We start from the raw sequence: 18,806 nt of genomic DNA, 5'->3' as shown, positions 1-18,806 counted from the left end.
CAGAAACCCGGTGGGAAAATGTTCCATGTGCAGAATGTCTTGTGACTCACTCTGATGTGCTCTTAGGTATGGGTCATTTAGGCCATTCTCCAACATGAGCAGGGACTGAGGGCTGACTCGTGAATGTCCTCATCGTACTGAACTGTTGAAAAGATACTGATCATCAATGAGGTAAAAAAAACACTGACTGAAAAGGTCATGGACTAATCCAAAACTGTATGCAACTTATTATAAAAACACCATATGTAAAAATACATAATCAATATGTTTAAATTGGTGGTTAAATGAGCAAGAACATGGCAGGAACAAAAGAACAGGCAGTTTGTCCCACTCTCGCCAGGGCTGCCAGTCCATCTTTATAGAGGCTCCTCAAGCTACAAATGTGTTTCCAGGTCAGTGACCATCACATTGTAGGCAAATTCTGGAATTCAAAACTTGGCCTGCGCCTGGGATCGGAAAGAAGATGTCTAGCAAAGATAGTTTTCAGTCTCAGGTTGGAGTTAACTGAAACCATCTGAAACCAATGTCGCTGCTACTTCCTCCGTCTTTCTAGTATAATACCCAGAATGTTTTTGTCTCGTTTCTTTTCCCAGAACATAACTTTTACATGATTTGTAATGAAATGTTTAGATCTTGTATTCCTTTAATGAAATGTATTACAACTGTTACTACCGAATGAAAATCATACTGAATGTAAAAGATAAACGTATACAATTCATTTCTTAAAGCTGATTTAGCTGCTTGACCTGTTGCACTAATAAGCCACATCTAGTGTTTCATGTCTCTCCCATAACATTATCTCATGTTAGTAAGATGTATGGACTTAATGCAATCACAATCCACAGAAGTGTGAAGGTATAGCGAGCGAGAGAGTGACGGCGATTAGCTTCGAAGCGAGTAGCGACTCTATAGTTATAGTGAGAGAAACAAAGTGTCTCCCCTGTGTTTTCGGACCACTGTGGGAAAACTGGAACAGGAAAAGTTAACCCTCTCCTTGATTTCATGTTGTTTATGGAGAAGGAGAACCAGGAAAAGAGCCGGGGGGGAAATGCAACGCTACCAAGCCACGGCCGTGCAACACGCTAGCCGCAACCAAGGGGGTAAGCCTCTCTCCACAACGCGTATCTCTTATGGCGCCATTTTGATGCTAACAAGCACTCACCAGCCGGTAGCATCCCATTGACTGCCATTCATTTTGACGTCACTTTGACAGTGAATAACTTTACATCTGAAGCGTTTAAAGACTCTATTTGTCCATTGTTTATTTCTAAAGAAACACAACAATGTATAAAAGGCTCCATTACCTTGTACCTCACGTTATGGCTCCGTAGCAGACGCTTTTATAAAAATAGGCTAACGATTGTATCATAACCACACGACTTACTGTCACACAGTAGAGGAATTACCGTTTAGTACAGGAGAAGCTCGCAGGCAGTTTCGACTTACATTAGCTGTTTAAGTTGAATTACTAATGTTAACTAGCATTTTAGTTAGCAATAATTAGCCTGTGCCCATGTTATCTACTCTCTACTCTAATCTCAGTGGCGTCATATAACCTTTCACCCTCCAGTTACTCTAACTTTCGTCAGAACCCTTTTATACTGTCTATGGTCAGAACACTGGCACCAAGATGATACGTTCAGGAGTAATTGTAAATCATACAATGTCACAGAAATAAAATACTTGTAACCGTAATACTGCTTTTTTTTGCCATACAGCATCATTTTGTGATTAATTATATCCCACTTTTTAGCACAGTAATACAACAGAGACCTTATCTATTTTGTAAGTTCAATATCGATACCAGCTTAAGGTTACTACAATGTGCTAACGTTGATGCTAAAGCTTTGTGGGTAACTATTAGAAATTCTTTGGTAACATTATGAGGTTACAACATCGTTCAACACGCTAATAGTTATTTTTAGTATGACTGTTTCGACCACAGCTAACAGGACTGAGCTAACCCACGAATAACTTCACTAGTAACGTTAACGTTAGCTGTATAGATAGACGATTAATCTAATGCTAATTTAGCCAGCTAGCACACCCCGGTCTGTCTGCCTCACTCCCCCGGCGCAGAGAGACTCAGTCGGGATGACAGCTGACAACAGCCCCGGGACATATAGCTAGCTAGTTACTGTTAGACCCCAGTCAGCTATCAGCCAGCTACTTTCATTACAGCAACCCCCACCGGCCAGAACTTATCTCCAGTGCCTGGTGCTTACGACGCTAACGGCAGTTTAGTTAAACGTCGGGAAACAGACCATATCAGACCCAGCACCGAGTCACAACAGCGGCCATCCATAGCGGTAGCTACATGTCCGTAGCGCTACCGGTGTATGTGCCGAAAATCTCCTCCCTGCCAAATTTCTCCCCCCTTCGCGTTTAGCTGTCTTTACGCCGTTAGCTAAATTAACCCGACAAAAGGTGGGTTAAGCACCAAAACGAAAAGTTAAGATTACTGAAAAGTGAAGGGGAGATCATTCCGGGCAACTGGGAGATGTTCTGCTGCTGCACAACAGGCATCGACCGTCCTGGCTCGCTATCGCGGAGATTTCCCCGAGAATCCCCACCCACACCCGTCTCTCAGCCTCGTTTAGTAGCTTGCTAGCGTTACAACAAACCCCGTCCGCCCCGGTGTTGAAACCATCCAAAAGGTGACATTGATATGTGAAATATTTTGTGTTTTAGCTGCTGGCTACTGTTAGCTTGCTGGCTCACTAGCTAAATCGTCAGCTACAAATAAAAATCTAATCAAGAAAAATGTAATTATGTTTGGGAAACTGCAGCTATTGTATTACAATAACATGAATAAACGTTACTAAACGTAACGTGAATAAACTTGAATGGGTAAACTCGTCCGTGAACTGATGCATTCTAACCGGCAGCGAAGGTGCTTAACACTAAAAACTCCCATAATTCCACGCAACTTCCCAACGTCATCAAAAGTCCAGTTTATCATCAATAAACACTAGTGACCCAGTGCCACTGGAAGCCGTGCATGCCCATGCCATTACACTGCCTCCATCACGTTTTATAGATGATGTGGTGTGCTTCAAATCAAGAGTTGTCCCAAGCCTTCTCCATACTTTTCTCTTCCCATCATTCTGGTACAGGTTGATCTTAGTTTCATCAGTCCAAAGAATGCTGTTCCAGAACTGGGCTGGCTTTTTTAGATGTCTTCTGGCAAACTCTAATCTGGCTTTTCTATTCTTGAGGCTTATGAATGGTTTGCACCTTGTGGTGAACCCTCTGTATTTGCTCTTGTGAAGTCTTCTCTTTATGGCAGACTTGGATAATTATACGCCTACTTCCTGGAGAGTCTTCTTCACTTCACCAGATGTTGTGAAGGGGTTCTTCTTTCCATGGAAAGGATCCTGTGATCATCAACCACTGTTGTGTTCCGTGGACGTCCGGGCCTTTTGGTATTGCTGAGCTCAGCGGTGCGTTCCTTTTTTCTCAGAATGTACCAAACTGTTGATTTGGCCACTCCTAATGTTTTCTGCTATCTCTCTGATGGATTTTTTATTTTTCCGCAGTCTAAGGATGGCCTACTTACTTGCATTGAGAGCTCCTTTGATCGCATGTTGTGGATTCGCAGAAACAGCTTCCAAATGAAAATGCCACACCTGAAATCAACTCCAGACCTTTAATCTGCCTAATTGATGTTGAAATAATGAGGGAATAGCCCACACATGCTCATGAAACAGCTTTTTACTCAATTGTCCAATTACTTTAGGTCCCTTGAAATAAGGGGACCAATTTTGATGTAAATACCCTCAAATTAAACCTGAAAGTGTGCTCTACAATTTCATCTCAATGATTTAATTTCAAATTAATTGTGTTAGCACACAGGGCCAAAATTATGAAAATTGTATCACTGTCCAAATATTTTTGAACCTAACTGTAACTGCTCTAGCTTTTCCAACGTTTTAGACACAGATATGGTAATCATAATGGCCCACAAACCTAGGGAAAACACTGAACATCAGAAGGAAGGATGAGGTTTCCACGGGAAAGAAAAGCCAGGATCGCCCTGCTCCTGAGGACTGATTGATAGCGGCTCTCATGTGGCTGGAGAGCAGCAGGTCGATAAAGCCACTGCAGGCTGCTCTGTGCAGGGCTCTGCCTGCCACTGTAGTCACTTAGTGTTATTTACAGACATATTCTGCTGACCAGGTTGACTTTGATGGACAGCAAGCTGCAGATTTACGGACGACGAGGTGTAGTGCATTAGATTAGAAGTGCACTGTCTGTAGTTACATTTATTTAACTGCAACAACAGCTGAAGCAGATTTACTAGTATTATACTGTATATGATTTACCTGATTTTTTTTTTTGTTCCTTTGAGTCTCGATCAAACAATGAAAAAAAAAAAAAATTAAATTCCATTTAATTGACAGCAAGACATCAGGCGGCGCACATTTGATACCTAGAAACCAAGTGTGTGAGCTTTTCCAGCTCCACCCTCTACAAATACAACTAAAATATGTTGCTGTTTGCACAGTTATCAGCATGGTGGGGAAGAAAGGCTGATGCAGGCCAGGAAACACAGGCTGCCTAATGGAGACGGAGGCAGAAAAGATGAAGTCATTTTATGTCTCTAGCTTTGAGGGTAAAGGACCGTTCAGCTCATTTACCACTGTGACATTTTCTTGCAGCAGATCCTTATTACTGAGGGAGTGATTGCACTCACATGAAAAAAGGCTATCATAAAGAAAATAATGATTGGTACTGTTATCTTCCCACATGTGCTGCTATGGCAGAGGGGAACAAAGGGAATATTTATGAGGTCAGGACATTTAGCTAAACAAAAGCCATTGTGACCGACAGGGAAAACAAGACTTGTTTCATGGGAATAGTTAAATCTATGAACAATGTTTCAATTCAGGAAGGTCAAACATAATGGAGTGAACAGATGTGAAACAGGAGCAGGTGGGTGAATGGACTTCTACAATAATAATCAAATCACTGGGGAATTTCTGGGCCCCTCGATGAAAAGTGGAGAAATGAAGACACACAAATATGAACAATTTCATATTCATGTATTTGAAAATAATCATACTGTGGAGAAACAATGCTATCCAGTAATTCATTCCAGATTCCAGTTTCAAATTGAGTTTAAATTTCATATTTTTGTCGACGATATAGACTATTCTCACACTAACGCGTCTGAAAACGCATATTCCAGACCATTTACGAACACTAGCAATGCAGGTACAGGTAAGGCTGATAACGCCGATGGACATGGGAACTGTTGCAAATTGATCCAATAACATCTTGCCTCCTGCGCATGTAGGCAAGTAGTAGCATTATTTAATGCTGAATTTAATTGCCCAACAGCTGCTAGCATCGACTACAAGGTCAGAAAAGGCAGTAAGTGTTTATCCATGTTGAATTAACTAGGGCTGCTCCCTCTTAGTCGATTAGTCGACTAATAGGTCGTTTTGGTCTTAGTCAACTTAGATTTCTTTAGTCGATTAGTCATGTTTGATGCTTTTTTCATGCTGAATGACTTATTTCCAAGAACCGTACGAGCACATCTCTGGTAAACAGAAGAATTAAAATGGTGCTTTGCATGACTCTTTGCGGAGAAACTCAGATTTACATATCTGTCGATTAAATCAACTAATCGATTAGTCGATACAATTGAATGAGTGTTAGTCGACTAAGAATTTCTTTAATCGAGCACAGCCCTAGAATTAACCACCGGTAGTCAGGGCCCGTGTCGTTTGTTTTCTTTCGGAAAAAGGGTCAGGTGACGAATCAGGGAAGAACATGTCGGGACTGATAAGAGCCAATCAAGTAACGAACGTGGATCGTTTCCAATGGTCTCCGTTTCTGCCCGTCCAGACCACAACACAACCTCAGCATTTTCAAATGTCTCCATTTTAGGGGCTTTAAACCCAGAGTAGTGTGGACGTGAAGCGTAAACAAAGTAAAAGATATGTATTTTAAAATGTAAAATGTATTAATGTAAATGTAGCCTGAGTGGAGTCAATAATTATTAGGGTTTCTTTGCTCTGACTGTGCCGTGTTTGCCAAATGAAATGTCAGAAAAACTGAAACCACCAATTTGATCATGTAAAGTTATTACATTATTGTTTCCATAATTATTAGTATATGCTTCCTTATTACTGTTTCATAAGAAAATGCTGGCGATATAATTATTTGACATATTGTCTCTCTATGTGACTAAAACACTAACTACACACTACAGCCAACAACCTGTAGCTCATTTTCCAATCCAAAAACAAACAGGTTCCTGTTTCCCACCCTACCTGGACTCCCTCCATCTATAAGCCCCACCTTGATGAACTCAACCCACATAGGCCAGCTCAACTCCTACAGCCGGCTAGCAGAGGATTAACCGAGGTTGCCCAAGCATTATCTTAACACAGGAAGTTTCTGTCGCAGGGGTTTAAAGGCTGTGAAACCTCAGTAGGCCGTGTTATGCAACCTGCTGCCCATTTTGAGCTGACTGAGAGAATGCAGCGAGGCTGCGAATGCCTGGATGGTCCAGGAGAAAAAAAATCAGGGTGGTGTGATAAGATAGGAAAAAAGAAATAATTTAAGGCCCTGACATCCTGATGAGGTGCCCTTGTGAAGCTGACTGCTGACCTCCATGTGAAGGAGGATGAGCATAAAAATTAAATATCATCAGCTGGAAGAGACAAAGTGGTTGTTGAGAGGCAGTCAGGTTATCCAAAGCTGACAACAACAGGCTCTAAAATAATAAGTAAATAAATAAATACAATGTCATTTTGCACTAGAATTAGAGCTGGTTTTGCACTAGAATAAATGTAATTACTGCACAAGATCCAGTAGGTTTGCCCTTGCATATTGCACGTGAGGGGCCATTCACCGCTTAACCAGGTAACTAAGAATAAGAATTTTGAGAGATTAATACTATCAGTTAAACGGTTAATAACAATATTTAAAATAAAAATAAAAAGGTTAATTAAAAAATGGTAAAAGAAAGATAGGCTAATACATCTATTTCTTAACTGCTAGGCAGCGATCGCACAAGCGTTTCCAGGAAAGTGGCTGCACGTGTCCACGACAATCACGCAACAGCTTGGCTGCGCAACGGGTACAAGTCCGCAGCTGTCCGCTGACATGGCAGATGGAAAGCTGAGACTCCTGGACGGGTTACCTGGGACTCAGTTGCCAGCTTGTCGGTTAACGGTTAACGATCGGTTAACGAGGGTTGGCCGATAAAAGGTCAGATAAAAAGAAATCAAAATTAGCATCCCTAGAGTTGAGTGTGCGTATGGCCCAGGGACAGAAACTGTTCTTAAGTCTTGTGGTCCGTGCTTTGAGGGACCTGTAGCGCCTGCCAGAGGGCAAACAATCAAACAGGTGGCATTCAGAAGGCTCCTTCAGAATGTCGTTGGCTCTGCTGAGGCAGCGAGAGCTGGAGATGTCTACCAGGGAGAGAATCCAATCATTTTCTGTGCGGTGTTGATGACACCCTGAGAAGCTCTGCTGTTTGATTCTGAGCAGCCACTGTACCACACTGAGATGCAGTACGCCAGTACACTCTCAATGGGGGAGCGGTAGAAGGCCACCCGCAGCTTTTCTCACAGCCTATACTCTCAGAAAGTGTAGTTTGCTGCTGTGCCTTCTTAAAGGTCCCATGATATGGTGCTCTTTGGATGCTTTTATATAGTATCTGTGTATGTATCTGAAGTCTCTTTTATATAGACCTTAGTGGTCCACTAATACTGTATCTGAAGTCTCTTTATATAGACCTTAGTGGTCCACTAATACTGTATCTGAAGTCTATTTTATATAGGCCTTAGTGGTCCCCTAATACTGTATCTGAAGTCTCTTTTATATAGACCTTAGTGGTCCCCTAATACTGTATTTGAAGTCTATTTTATATAGGCCTTAGTGGTCCCCTAATCATGTATCTGAAGTCTCTTTTATATAGGCCTTAGTGGTCCACTAATACTGTATCTGAAGTCTCTTTTATATAGACCTTAGTGGTCCCCTAATACTGTATCTGAAGTCTCTTTTATATAGACCTTAGTGGTCCCCTAATACTGTATCTGAAGTCTCTTTTATATAGACCTTAGTGGTCCCCTAATACTGTATCTGAAGTCTCTTTCCCGAAATTCAGCCTTGGCAGAATTACAGCCACTAGAGCCAGTCCCACAATGAGCTTTTCTTAGTATGTGCCATTTCTGTGTCTGTAGCTATTGAGGAGGGGGGGGGGGCAAGGTGGAGGGTGGGGGTGTGGCCTTGACCAACTGCCACTTTTCTTGTTTGAAAAACATGATGTCTCTCTCTCATGGGTAGGCCAAATTCTCGTCATTTGATATGCTACTTCAGTACACAACAAATAAATATTACTGGGACCACTACATATGAATATTTAATATCTATGTTTACATTATAGACAGTCACCACCGCAGGGGCAGGTTACACATCATATTCAGTGAACAGCTAACGTCACATACTCCAGTCGAGCTGTACACCACCAGAAGAACTAGTGTTTTGTAGGACCTACTTGAATTCCAATTACTTTACTAGTTTTACTTTTGCCTGTTTGACCTGTTTTTATTGTCTTGTGAAGCACTTTGTAACATCTGTTTTGAAAAGTAAAGTGAGAGAGAGAGAGAGCACAACGAGCTGTGAATGATAGAAATAACACTTATTTTATGATTGTTTCACAGTGATTATATCATAAGCACAAATAACCATCAAACACTAAATCGATGATTTTGTAGAGACAAACACTCCTTTAGTTTCATTCTCCTTCTCTGCATTTCATTCATACCTGTGCACCAGTAAACAAGGGAGTAGGCCACTCTAGTATTGACTTATGACTATTTTAGGACGAAGGGAGTACATTTATCTTTATTAGATAACATCAAAAGCAAAGACAGGCTTCACTACTTTTCACCTGAGTTCTGTGCATACCTTTTAGCCCGTGCACTGCAAATTGTGTATTGTTTACTGCAGATCATTTCCAAGACATAGCCTATCATAGTGTTTTGGGGTAATTCTGAAACTAGTTTAATCCTTTACGCTATTTCCCCAACACCCACCACATCCACACACACTTATCCCGACCTTACAACAAATGACTTTTCAAGCGATTCCACTGTCGCAGACTAATTTCCAATATTAGAATGTATTCATGAGAGTCTTGCTAGAGTTGGGGCGCTCCTGTCGTCTCAATTGTTTGGTGTAAGGTGGTCATAAAACTCCAGAAAAAAAAAAGCCAGAGTCAGTCTTTTTCCCATCTTGACGTTACAACAAAATCAAACGTGTTTGATATTATCCTAAGTTTTAAGTCTTGGTAGTGAAAATCATGTGAACATAGTCAACAACCAATGGGTGCGCTCCCTCTAGCACCAAACAGGAAGCACTAAACATGGACCTCCGGGTAACGGAGACATTCATCTGCATGTATGTCGGAACAGAACATCTGCAAACTTTCCCTTAAGTTAACAACTAATGCTAGCTGTAGCTAGCTAGCTTGGTTAAATCTTTCAAAACAAATCTAGTTGTAGTATTGCAATGTATGACCCTGCAAGATCGCCAGTCTTTACATATTATGGCAGTCTTTAACGTAAGATGTGAGATGATTGTCTATGGATGTGAGATGGTGTCAGACTTTAGTCTTTTCAAAATCTGTTCAAAGTCTTCTAGTGTACGGTAGGCATAAAGTTAAAGGATGTCTTGAGTTAAACTGTGTCGTATGGAGGCCCGGATCTAGGTAGAGGCATTCTAGGCATGTGCCTAGGGCCCATTTGCCTCTAGGGACCCCAGTAAGAAGGGGGACAGTCAAAATATATTTTTTTAAAGTTTAAAAAAAAATGTTTTAATGTAAATTTCCAATCTAACACTTCCTCTAAGCTTGTTTATTTTTAAGTGTATATATATTATTATATTGTTTTAATAAAAAAGTACAATAAAGTAAAAAAAAAATCTGTTTCTTGTTCCGTATGTTAGCTAGTACTAGTAAGTAGTAGTAGTAGTTAGTATGTTAGCGTATGTTAGCCAGAACAGTTACACTACCACTTTTCTGGGATGCTTTTGGGTGCAGCAAAGTGGGGGAGAAAAAAGAATAATGAAAAACAAGAAAACAAGAAAACGACAAAGAGGGGCTTCACACAAGTTTCTATCAGGCATTTCAAATGAGCCTAAATTAGATGCATTAAAATACCTAAATAAATAAATTAGCATAATAATCATGTGGCAGATAAAAGTAATCTTGTTTAATCACCAAATAACAAAGTATCCATTTGGAAGGGGGCCTGTTAAATGCAGTATGCCTAGTGTAATCTTTCCATTTAATTCGGCTCTGGACGTGTTGCCGGCAAAAAAGGGGAACTGTCAATATGTAACATATGCTAATGTGAAGCTCGAGGTCATGAAAACCCTGCTACAAGTTAGACTACAGCAAGTTTGCTCAGTACTACTGGGAGTGTTTGATCAGTGGCACTGATAGTGCTTGCACCATATGGCCCATAGCCTGCCTCCAGGTGAACATGGTATACTGGAAACCAGAGTACATTATATAACAGCTTTAAAGGGCCACATTCTTTCTCTAGCTGCAGTTTCTGAGAGGATCCCCCACCACAACCCTACCTACAACAAATACTATATACTCAAAGTGCTAGCTGGAAACCGAGTCTTATACATGGTTCATAGCAAAAAAGTTGACCGTTGAATTATTCTGTTAACTTTGTTTTATTCTTAATTATTCTGCAACAACAACCATACAGAGGCAAATCAAATGCATGAAGCCCCTTTCATACATGGAATATAATATAACATTAAATAACATTGTCTTTAACTATCACGACAAAGGCGTATCTAACGTAAATGTTTGTTATGGCTTTTTTCAGACAGGATAGAGCTGACAAGACAATAAGAACCGTAATGCTCACGCAATATTTGATTAATTGAGACACGGTGAAGTGATCCTGACTGGTCCTGGCTAACGCCGCCATGCTAACCCTGCTAACGTGACCGGAGGACCAGGCAAGCAGGCCACTGCTGTTTATAACGTGTAGCCTGTTCAGCGGCCGTAGCCGACAAACGGTGACTAATTTTAAACCAAGAAAGGGTGGCTGTAAATCGGGCAGAGAGGACCGTGAGTTTGCACAGTTCTTTTAACAATTGTTGCTGTAATTTTAAGCCGAGAAAGTGTGTGTGTCACTCTGGTAGAGAGGACGGCGAGGTTGTGGTGTTTTTGGCGGCTGTTGCCGTAATTTTAAGCAGAGATAGGGTAGTTGTCAGTCGGGCAGAGCTCTGCATGAGCACGGGCTTTTACGACTGTCAACATAGCCAGCATCTAACGTTAGCTACTCCGCTGTGCTGTGAAGTAATGTCTGGCTATGTGAGACAAGTGTCTACATACATAGTGCAACAAAGCACTATATCTTTTGCCTCTCTTCTGGCCCCGGCGAGGAATTCTGCTAAACTGGAATGAACCTGCCTCACCCACTTATACACAATGGCTGACAGATATTATGTCCTGCCTAAAGCTCGAAAAAAAATCAAGTTCTCGCTTCAACCATCAAATGCATGGTTTCGGAAAGCATGGAGACCTTTAAACTCATTTCAGGCTTTATAAATGCTTGTTAATCAAGCACAGATTAATGGAATTACAGTCTACCCATTCGCTTATCAGGGATTATTATTGGGACAGGCTGATACTGACGTGCTAGCTGGCAGTGATTTAGGAGGGATTATTTTTTTCTTTTATTATTGTTGTTTTGATATATGTAACATGAGTTGTTTTTATTTATTCCTTTCATATAACCTGTCTATAACAAATGAACAACTTTGCACTTTGTTATACTGAAAACTAAATAAAAAGGATTTTAATTAAAAAAAAAGAAATGCCAGATGCAGTATTCCCATGAAAAGATAATAGTGCCACACAAGTGAGAGTGACATTCTCTCTAAATGTAATGCTCTCCTGATAGTCAGTTTACAAATCAAACTAGCAAGTGTTATCTTCAGTGGAAAGAATAGTAATTGTGTGAATTATCAGCAGATATCTTGTGTGGTAGTCACAGTACAAACCGTACATTGAGCCGTAAAGGAACAGTTCACACATTCTGTGGTTTTGCAAATAAATACACATACTGAGATGAGAAGATTGATAACACTCTTGTGTCTGTATGCTGAGTATGGAGCTTGCATCAGGGCGCTGTTAGCCTAGCTTAGCATAAAGACCGGACGCATTGGGAAACAGCTAGCCTGGCTTTGTCCAAAGTTGTAAAAATACACCTACAAACAACTGTAAAATGGTCTTATCTTAAATATTCCAACCTGTGCACAAACAAAAAAATTATGTGCTGGAAATTGACTGACAACAACAACAACAAAACCAAAAATTGTTCTTTTTTACATGTCTGCCTGTGTATTAATTAGTATAGATTAAACACATGAGACACAATGTGTTGATTAGTGAGCTTCAGGCACATTTATTCACATGGGACAGGACCGGGACAGCTGTTTCCAGTCTTTAAGCTAGGCTACGCTAACCACTATTTGACTCGAGCTCTGGACTCAATGCACAAATATATATATATACTGTATATTAGGGGTGCAAGAAAAAAATCGATACACTTGAGTATCGCAATATTTTATTTAGCAATAGTGTATCGATTTTCAAAAACGAAATATCTATTTTTTAAATTTTTTTATTTATTTTATTTTTTTAAGTTTACGTGCAAAAATATTCATGTAAGACAGTGGTTCACGTTCTATGCTAAAACACACAACTAGTGTCCTCGCCTAACAGTGCCTAGCAGTGCCTGACTTTTTGCTAGAAGCTAACAGCTATGGTTGAACCTTGGCCTACTTTAGCATATAAACATTAGCTCACTAAGAACCTGGGGACCACAATCCCAAACTGGCAGTCTGACTTTCTGTGTACTGAATTGTTTACCTACAATAAACTTCTTTGACTTTCATGAACATCATGTCTTTTTTTAAATATTAGTTTTTCTAAAATTATACTTTAAAAAAATCCAAATATATCGCCTTACGCACAGTATCGTAATATATTGCAATATATTGAATCGTGATCTATGTATCTTGATACGTATCGTATCGCCAGATTCTTGATAATACATATATATATATATATATATATATATATATATATATATATATATATATATATATATGTGTGTGTGTGTATATATATATCGTTATTATTATTATATTATCGCCATCACACCCCAAACCGGCCCCGTTAGACACCGCCTATCAAGAGTCTGGGTCTGCCGAGGTTTCTTCCTAAAAGGGTTTTTCCTTGCCACTGTCGCAATAGCCACTGCTAATGCTTGCTCTTGAGGGAATTACTGTAATTGTTGGGGCTTTGTAAATTATAGAGTGTGGTCTAGACCTACTCTATCTGTAAAGTGTCTCGAGATAACTCTGTTATGATTTGATACTATAAATAAAATTGAATTGAAAAAATTGAATTGAATATATATATATATATATATATATATAATTCAATTTTTTCAATTCAATTTTTCAAATATATATATATATATACACACATATCAAGCTGTCATACTTCCTCCTAACACATCCTACTGCTGCAGGCTCCAGGCATTATGGAGAAATGCAGCAGCAACACAATTCTGAACGGCGCTTTTTATTTTCCAAAACTCCCGGACGGCTCGTAGACAAGTCGAAAGCCATAGGCACATTGTGAAAAGCTGAATTAAAATATCACCGAAGCACGTCAAGCCTGAGCTACCCCCTACGAGCTAAGCATAGTACAGTTAACGTGACTCAGGTTATAATAAGAACGAAAATTTCGGTGCCTCATTTCAGTGCCTGACTTTACACCACACCTGACAGCATGTAACGTTAGCTTACCTTTAGCTAGCAGCTGGATTAAACGGGGTTAAAATGCTGACAGCTAACGTTAAACAGTGTAAAGTGTGACTGGATTTCCCTGTAGAGGATTCCAACAGAGGGACCTAACAGTCTGCTCTGCAGCGCAGCAGCTGCCGTTGTCGGAATTAAACAACACAGACGGTGCGTTCACTTAAAACAGGTAGCCTCGTGGTGCAGTCACAGTAATTGTAAAATCCCCTTTTCCCATCTGGTGGTTGTTTTTGTCGTTCAACAGCAATTTACTGGTGAAATAAGTTATTGTTATAGTTATTACATTATTATTAAATCTTTAATTTTGACCATGGCCTTAACAATAAACAAGTTGCTAACTGTTGTTTAGTACCCTTCTTTTTTCTTCTTCTTTTGTTTACAGTAAATAAATAATAAACTAATACAAATCTTAAAGTCAAGTTCATAAAGTAACTTTCTTTGCATTCATTTGATTCCCAATCAAGATACACTGGTAAGAATTGCTTTCCATTGTTAATATGTACTTAAAAACAGTTCTGAAATGCAAAATAATAGAATTTTAATCATGTGATAAAACATGCGATTAATCACAATTAACTATAGAAATTCAGCGATTAATTGCAATTAAAAAAATTAATCGTTTGACAGCCCTAATATATATATATATATATATATATATATATATATATATATATATATATATATATATATATATATATAGCTGCTCATCTCCATCTCTGTTGAACTTTTCCTTTCAAATTAAACCTCAGAACCAAACACACTAATAACAAAAGTTGCAACTTACAGCGATTTCCCTACAGGCAGACATCGATATTCCAGTGCCTTCTATTTGTTTCAGTGCATACTCCTTCTCATCTTTCCTGTTGAGATGAAGAGAGAAAATGGGAGCAACATTACTAGAAGGAACAGATTTTCTTTTCAACATCAATCTCGAGTGCTCTGGTGTTGCCCGGATCACTGCTGTGCATGAATTTAACCATTGATGCACAGAGCGATGCTCAGGATTCAAACTACACCGCGGCCTCGCCTCAGCTTTTTGGCTACGTCTTTGTTTTTGCATTCTGCCATTTGCAGATTAGTCATTTGCCCTTGTGCATGAACACCAGTGTATGAGTGGAATGTGAGACGGCAGGGTGGGGCACATTCAGCAGACAAATATTGATTATTTGACATTAGCAGTGTTTCCAACGTATGAAATACAACCTGAGCACAGAGCAGTGGAGAAACGAGGGCTGAAAGGGAAACTATTTCTTTTTAAAACAGTGCAAAGAGGCATGATTAAAATGTTAACACAATCTGTGGACGGCAACCAGTAACAAGTTCATTCAGTGAGTGAGCAGGCCGCACGGGTCAAACAGGTCCTGTGGTGCTAATCTAACTCACTTCAGCCTAATTTGCACTGGAGATGGTCGTGAAATAACCGGCGCTCTCAGGCACACGTCTCTCATACTAATTGAGTTGAACAGATGCTCAAAAGAGCTCATAACATTTCATATTAGGGCTGTAAAATTGTCAGCAAATTGACATTATAAAAGGTTACTCCGCTATGCAAGAGCCGAGGAAAACCAGCTCCTCCACATAATCCTCCAGGTATTTCAACTGGCATTTCATTTAAGACTCCAACAGGTCTGAGCCTGCATGCTCTCTTCAACTATCAAAAAAATACCCATAATAATTTCCTAAAGCCCAAGGGGACATGTTGAGATTGCTTTTTTTGTTGTTGGTCTAAATCCAAAAGATGTTTTGTTTTATATAATATAAAACAAAGAGTTGAAAGATTGCTGAAACAGTTCATTTTTTGTCCATCAACTAGCCTACTCAAATGATCAACTAATTGTTCCAGCTCTTGAAGACATCTCAAAGACATCCAAGCAGTCGTGTATAAAAGGACTTGAAAGCAATACTGGAAAAAAGTACAAGTATCTTAGCAGAAAATGACTTTGGTAGAAGTTAAAGTCACCTTTTAGAAGCATAATATTCAGGGTTTCCTCACCTTCTTAAACATCAAATTCAAATTCTGACATCAACAAAGAGAAACACAGTACGAAAACATTTCTTGCAAGTATCGAGTATCGAAGACGCTGAGGTGAAATGTAGTCTAGAGTAAAAGTGTAGATTTTATTTAGGATATGTAGTGGATTAAAAGTAAAAGTTGCCAGAAATGTAAATAACAAAGTAAAGTACAGATACGTGAAAATTCTACTTAAGTACAGTAATGAATTATTTGTACTTTGTTACATTACAACACTGGGTCCAAGGGACAGGAGATGACTACTCACTCGTCTTTTACTCAAAGGAACATGACAAAGGGGGTTCCGTTTTCATGTCACACAGGCCACACGCAGCCAAACAACACCCGACCCGGGTAACTGTCCTTCAGGCCCGCTGCGTACCTCGTTGGCTGATTACTGTGCCAGCAATGCCTCTGAAATGACATCACTGCAGTTTGTGCTCAGTCACATCATGTCTCTCTCAAAATTTGGAACACTGTGGTCTGTGGATGCACTGGTGACTGGCTCTTCTTGGTGTGTGTACTATGCAATGCCAGCACCATAACCCTATGCTTAACAAACCAGCAGCACTACAAATGTCTGAACAAAGTTTACTCTGGACCTAGTCTCGCTTTGCCAGACCTTCCTCCACAGCGCTGCGGAGGAGGGTCTGGCTGGTCCACATCACATTCCGGGATGGGAGAGAAACGTGTTCTGGTTTATTGGCATTTCTTTGAACCAATCACAATTGTCATCATACGGAGCCACGGTGCCTCTGCAAAATAGTCTCGGGAAGGAACTCGTTTTGGTGGAACATGTACGTTCAAAAGTAGTTTTAGTCGTGCAACAGAAAACTCAGATTGGACAGATAGTCTAGCTAGCTGTCTGGATTTACCCTGCAGAGATCTGAGGAGCAGTTAACCATAGTCCTCACAAATCCACCGGAGTTTAGAACGACAACACAAAGAAAGAGGAAGGTGACGGACATCCAGTCGACATAGGCACAATTCCAGATTGTATGCATCTACTTCTTAAAACACTGACAATACATATTGTCGAGGGCATACTTCTCCTTGCCCTGCCAGTTGGGACAAACTGACTACAGTTGCATATCCCTTAAGCCTTAGGTGTGAAGCCAGCAAACATAAAAAAACATCCAGGTGTGATAATTCATTTTAGCTTTATGCACTGGGGACAGAAAGAGATTTGCTGCCTTTCAATTTTCACTCAAATAAACCCTACAGGTTAAGTTCAGTAGGAATATGTGACGCCCTACATCCCCAGAGCCTCGCCACCAGCCTCTAAGAATACAATCCAGGCTCAACGAAAAGTGAGTGAAGTCGTCACAACATTAAGTCCGACTCAGTGGAGAGTGAAACCGAAGCAGAGGGACAGACAGAGCTGAATTGCAAAAACACTAATTTATGCCTGTACAATCCCACTTTTACAAGTACAGATTTTTTTTTTCTTTTTCTTATTACCTTTAATCTTACACAATACTTCATGTTAAAGCAGGATTTATGCTCTTGCGTTAAATCCACGGCGCCTGACGTGCTTAGAAATTTCCATTCCACTCCATTCCAGACACAATACCTGCTGAGATCAGTGGCATTGTTTTTTTAATCAGAACAGCAATTTTCAGATTACATTATGTGCTTACATAATTGCTAAAGGGTTCTCAACTGTTGTAGAAAGAAGTGGCTGAAGAAATGCTTGAAATCCATGTTTTTTGGTCTAAACGTCATACTCAAATTAAAAGTAGTACAGCTCCCATATACTTTGACACTCAGGGGTATGCCTGATATCATTGGAAAGGAAACATTCTCAAGTTTTTGTTACAAGTGTCAGGGTGATTCTAGGCCTTACTGACACAGAGTTACAGAGGCTAGAATGGAGGTGTTTTATTTCCGTCCAAGTCATACATCTGTAAAGTGATTAGAATACACTGCTGTAAACACATTTGACAGGTGACAGACGCCACAGGGCATTAGCCACATGTCTCAGCTTACTACAGAAACAATCCAGACACCAAAAGACTCAAAAAATGGATTTTATATGATTTCTTTCTACAAATATGTCTGTGCGTTTTTTTATTTCCATTTGAAAAGTGCAAAGAAAAAAGCCCAAAAACTACAAAATACAACAATTCTCAAATACACAAACACACCCACATCAATCACCTTTCCAATGATATCAGGCACACCCCTGAGTGTCAAAGTATATGGGAGCTGTACCACTTTTAATTTGGGTATGACGTTTAGACCAAAAAACATGGATTTCAAGCATTTCTTCAGCCACTTCTTTCTACAACAGTTGAGAAGCCTTTAGCAATTATGTAAGCACATAATGTAATCTGAAAACTGCTGTTCTGATTAAAAAAACAATGCAACTGATCTCAGCTGGTATTGTGTCTGGAATGGAGTGGAATGGAAATTTCTAAGTGACCCCAAACTTTTGACCGGTAGTGTATGCTAGAGCCATAAAGACACCATCGCACAAGTATTAACCTCAGGCCACTTACGTATAGGCTACGGCGGAGTGTGTGGTAGAGCGAGTGAGAGAGCGATGTAGATTAGCTTCGGACTGAGTAGTGACTCTAGAGTCATAGTGAGAGAAACAAAGCATCTCCCCTGTTCTTTCTGACCACGGTGGGAAATCTGGAGCAGGAAAAGTTATCCCTCTCCTTGATTTCACGTTGTTCATGGAGAAGGAGAACCAGGAAATGACTCGGGGGAACTGCAACGCTACCAAGACACGGCTGAGCGGACCAATCACAGTTGTTGAGGTCTGCGTCGCCGCAATGTGTAGACGTAATTTTTTGAGAGACGCACTTCAGGCTACGCCGTATGGTCCGCATCTACACGTACCTACGTACGTACACGCAGCGTGGATTTAACGCAGAAGCATAAATCCTGCTTAAGGTAGCATGAGGCT

The 18,806-nt window shown here is 40.1% G+C and overlaps 1 protein-coding gene across 1 annotated transcript in view; it reads right to left on the bottom strand.

The window, feature by feature from the left end:
- The window catches only part of cdk19 (cyclin dependent kinase 19), a 70,987-nt gene that overhangs the window by 50,563 nt on the left and 1,618 nt on the right, over positions 1 to 18,806 (bottom strand). Inside the window, exon 2 of the mRNA XM_028605315.1 lies at positions 14,666 to 14,741. Within this exon, the coding sequence (XP_028461116.1) occupies positions 14,666 to 14,741 (76 nt within the window). The remainder of the gene's footprint in view (positions 1 to 14,665; positions 14,742 to 18,806) is intronic.

The sequence above is a fragment of the Perca flavescens genome, chromosome 18 (genome assembly GCF_004354835.1).
Source record: "Perca flavescens isolate YP-PL-M2 chromosome 18, PFLA_1.0, whole genome shotgun sequence".
NCBI classification, from domain to species: Eukaryota; Metazoa; Chordata; class Actinopteri; order Perciformes; family Percidae; genus Perca; species Perca flavescens.
This window is presented reverse-complemented; position numbering and strand designations above follow the sequence as displayed.